The sequence below is a fragment of the Notothenia coriiceps genome, unplaced genomic scaffold, assembly GCF_000735185.1.
Source record: "Notothenia coriiceps isolate Sejong01 unplaced genomic scaffold, NC01 NC01_scaffold00026195, whole genome shotgun sequence".
Classification (NCBI taxonomy): Eukaryota; Metazoa; Chordata; class Actinopteri; order Perciformes; family Nototheniidae; genus Notothenia; species Notothenia coriiceps.
In genome coordinates this window covers 1,019-5,499 of record NW_011358896.1, presented here as the reverse complement: position 1 = coordinate 5,499, position 4,481 = coordinate 1,019, and the positions used below count along the sequence as shown (strand labels likewise).

The 4,481-nt window shown below is 37.1% G+C and overlaps 1 protein-coding gene across 1 annotated transcript in view; it reads right to left on the bottom strand.

The window, feature by feature from the left end:
* The window catches only part of LOC104956632 (myotubularin-related protein 3-like), a 7,283-nt gene extending 3,753 nt beyond the window's left edge, over positions 1-3,530 (bottom strand). Inside the window, exon 1 of the mRNA XM_010784145.1 lies at positions 3,276-3,530. Within this exon, the coding sequence (XP_010782447.1) occupies positions 3,276-3,530 (255 nt within the window). The remainder of the gene's footprint in view (positions 1-3,275) is intronic.
* Between the last annotated feature and the right edge of the window lie 951 nt (positions 3,531-4,481).

Sequence of the window (4,481 nt, the reverse complement as noted above, 5' to 3'; positions counted from 1 at the left end):
TGTTGCTGCATAAGGGTGGAGACTATATGTGCGCCCTGTACAAGAGTAATTAGCATACACCAATTAAACGACCACCAAAATGAAAATTTACTTTGCGTCACAAAAGACGGGATTTATACACGGTTGATGTGTAAATAAATACTTCGACGTTCGATGAAAACGTGTGATCAAATTCACTATGTGGGACAAATGAACTCCAAAAATCACATCAAGAGATGATAGGACATATAATGGGCAAACTCTTTCAGTCGTAAACTCCAAAACAACCTTTTTTGGTTGTTTAAGGAGAAAAAAACAAAACTATGGAGCAGGAAGCGCCTCCTATATAATCCCAGACTAAACTCGAGTTCGGCCACTGCTCACTGACAAAAAATTGGTACATTACAAAAGAACACGGACAAAAATATTAGCCAGGAGTGGAGGAGACTGGAGGAAAAAAGAACTGGACGCAAGTCACAACCTGAGAGTCTAGGTACCAGTGCAACACAAAAGGAGGGTCGTCCGGACGCGTACCTCAGCGCCTGTATGCATGGAAGAAGTCCGCCGAAGAAGTGCGCGTTGAGGTATGGAATAGAAGCTAGGGAGTTAACGTGTTGTCTTCCATCTGCCAAACACATCGCTATCCTTCGCTGTTAGGACTAAGACTCCCCGCAAGGGGTAGAACGTCGCTCTGAGATGCTAGTAGACGGAGAAATCTACAAAATTTGAACGTGAAATAAGTACACGTTCCGTTCTTTCACATAGGACAATGCGTGGAAAGTTGGTCGTAAGTCACGAAATGTTTTTACGTTTACAGTAAGTCTTTTACGGGAAACTGTGCCCCCGTCAGCAGGTGGTTAGATACCAGATCAACATGACCCCTCACTGTTAGGTTCAAGGCATGTCTCTTTGAAGTTGACATAGTGGAGATACCAGCCGAAGGAGAACTTTTGAACGCATGGAGGGCGAAGACTCTATAGTAAGTTTATCTCGAGAGAGCCCGGAACGTGTAAGTCTGCTACACACATGTACAGCGAGGGACCCACAAATGTATGAGACGAGATGGGGTTACACAGCGAGTAGACTACATCGCGCGACTATCAATATAGCAAACTATTGGATAAATAAAAATGAATACAATTCAACAAATATTGAGAATAGACAATCTAACTACAGAGAGACAGTATGAAATTTGATATTATAAAATAGAAGCTGACTAAACAATTGATTACGTGCGGTAGTCCAACACTATGGTCAATTTAATTAAACATTACCAACAATTACAAAGATCGGTGATGATAACATTAACATTATAATACTCTACAACAGTAATCGTCGGAGAAACACGACACAACAGTTTTGCAACTAGTCGCATTGTATAGCATCACATGGATGTTCGTCGATTTTATGGAAGGAAATAAAGAGTGAGAAGACAATGTAATAACTAATCTTCATACACCTATTAGAGATTGAAGAGTAGACAAGGCGTACGGAATGAATTAAACATAGCGACACGTTTATCAATCATGCTACAACGAGTTAACCCACGCGTGGGTGTACGGGGGCTTCGAATTACAGACGTCGTTTTTGGTATATCTTATATATTACTTTATTAGAGTTTTATTATTTGAAATCATGACTAGGTAGCCATAGATACTATACAATCAACAATAATAGATAGTAAAATAGAGAAGCGAATATAACTGAAACAGAAGTATTAGTTTCTAGTTAACAAATATTTTTTTTCCTAAGAACTAAAGACGGTTTTTATGGTACTAAGACGGTAACGGACGTTGTCGTCCGAGCGAAACCCGCCCGGAATCGGCTTGCGAAGAAACGAAGATACAACCTAGAGACTGCAGGAACCATCTAACCGAGAATAACTATGCCATGTTACTGCCAGTGTTGACCAAACGTTTACATAGCGGGACGCAAGGAAACGGTCAAGTGAAGAAGAGCTAAATGACTCGCCCGGGTCTAGCACAAAATGAAGTGGGTCGTCACACTGTGACCAAATTCTGTCTGAAGCGTGTCTATTACCAGGTCGGAATGTCGTAATTGAGTTATTGTTAATAAATTAAACCAATAAAAATAAATCGGAATAATTAATTCGTCGTCTGGTAAAAGTCTGCTTTAGGTGTCTGATTAGTGACTCAAAGCTAATTCAATATTGTAATATAAACAATCAATAGAATCTTGTAAAATTTATTAATAGGTACAGATCCTCGTACAATCAGAGACCTCACTTCTACTAGCTCTAAGACAAGCTACCATATCGTGCACCTGCTGTAACAGACAGGGTACTAAAAACACACATCTTGAGAAAACGGTTATGGCCCTACTCACACCTCGTCACACACGTAACACCTAGACTTCCTAGTAAGCCGCTACGGCATTTTTACTCAACACCGTATCCGACTAATATACATTCACAGACAGATTACAAACAAACTGGTCCATAATCGCGCAGAAGGATCGATAAAACAATCTACGAACTTTTTTGCCCCAGCAAATGATGTATACCTGATCTCACACCGTTACACTTTACTTCTTACATGTTGAACACAAATACCTGTACTTTCTACTTCTTACATGTTGAACTCAAATACCTGTACTTTCTACTTCTTACATGTTGAACTCAAATACCTGTACTTTCTACTTCTTACATGTTGAACTCAAATACCTGTACTTTCTACTTCTACATGTTGAACACAAATACCTGAACTTTCTACTTCTTACATGTTGAACACAAATACCTGTACTTTCTACTTCTTACATGTTGAACTCAAATACCTGTACTTTCTACTTCTTACATGTTGAACACAAATACCTGTACTTTCTACTTCTTACATGTTGAACTCAAATACCTGTACTTTCTACTTCTTACATGTTGAACTCAAATACCTGTACTTTCTACTTCTTACATGTTGAACACAAATACCTGTACTTTCTACTTCTCATATTAATCAAAACATATCTCTTCACACTCGCATATCCACCCTGATCATTATCCATCACACATTTGGTTATTTGATTGATTTATATACTGCATTGTCATTGTCTTGTTTATGTTTCTTATGCTGGTGTTATCTATTGTGTATCTTGTTTTTTATGTGTTTGTACGGCGACCTTGAGAGCCTTGAAAAGCGCCTATATAAAATAAATGAATTATTATTAATTAAAAAATGATACAAAAATTAAATACGAAAATAAGCTAAAATATTTTTTCAAAATAATAACTACTAGAAGAACTCGTCTCTGTGACTTTGAGGAGGGAGCTCAGCACTGTTACGCACCAGGAAGGCCTCGTTGAACTCGAAGGAGCAGGGGAACTGCCTCTGCAGCTGGTGCACGCAGTCGAGCCACTGCAGGAACACGGGGCAGCGCTCGTTCACGTCCTCCGAGTTCTCTCCGTGGCCGCAGCGGTCCGCAAACTTATGGCCGAAGTCCAGCCAGTCGGTCTCCACCAGAACCTGGAAGCCCTGCAGGAGGACGGCACGAGATGTTAAAGAATATATGAGAACATGTAAAGAACAGGGTAATAATGACATAAGCAAAATTATATAAATTCAACAGTGTTTTCATTAATTTACAGACATTAAATCCTTAGAAACACAAGGGGAATTAAAACAATAATACATTTAAATAATAATAATAATAATGATTAGAGAAAGAATTATCCCAAATTATACTGTTATTTAATTAAACAACAAAAATATACATTATAACACAACATAAAAACACAAAAATGCCCCCAAATAATAAGAATTAAAAAGTATAACATACGTCACAAGGTCTTAGATCTAAGGACTTGTTACTTTACAGCTTTAGGCTTTGAACGTAATATATGAATGCACACAGAAAGATACACAAAGGTATTTCAGGACTATAAAAAAAGACAATAAATGCTTAAAAACTGTGTGAAATGTGAAATTTAAACAACAATAAATAAAACGAATAATAATAATAATAATAATAAATTGAGAACAAGTAAAGAACATGATGATAATGACATAAGTTATCCACACAAAATTATGTAAATTCAATTGTTGTTTTAAAATGTTCATTATGGTAACAATAGGAGAGTTTTCATTGGAAAATCCCCAAAGTAATAATAGTATAAATTGCCAACAAAGTCCAGATTCAGTTATGGGAACGAGAGGAATATTAAAAAAATGTCCAAAATAATAAAAATAAAAACGTATAACAAAGGCCAGTGTCAGTTACAGAGGTGGGAGGTAGTGGAGTACAAATACTTTGTTTCTGTACTTGAGTAAATGTTTCTGGTATCAGTACTTTACTCCACTACTTAATTTTCTGACCACTTTTTACTTTGACTTCTTACATTTAGAACACTAATACCTGTACTTTCTACTTCTTACATGTTGAACCCAAATACCTGTACTTTCTACTTCTTACATGTTGAACCCAAATACCTGTACTTTCTACTTCTTACATGTTGAACTCAAATACCTGTACTTTCTACTTCTTACATGTTGAAC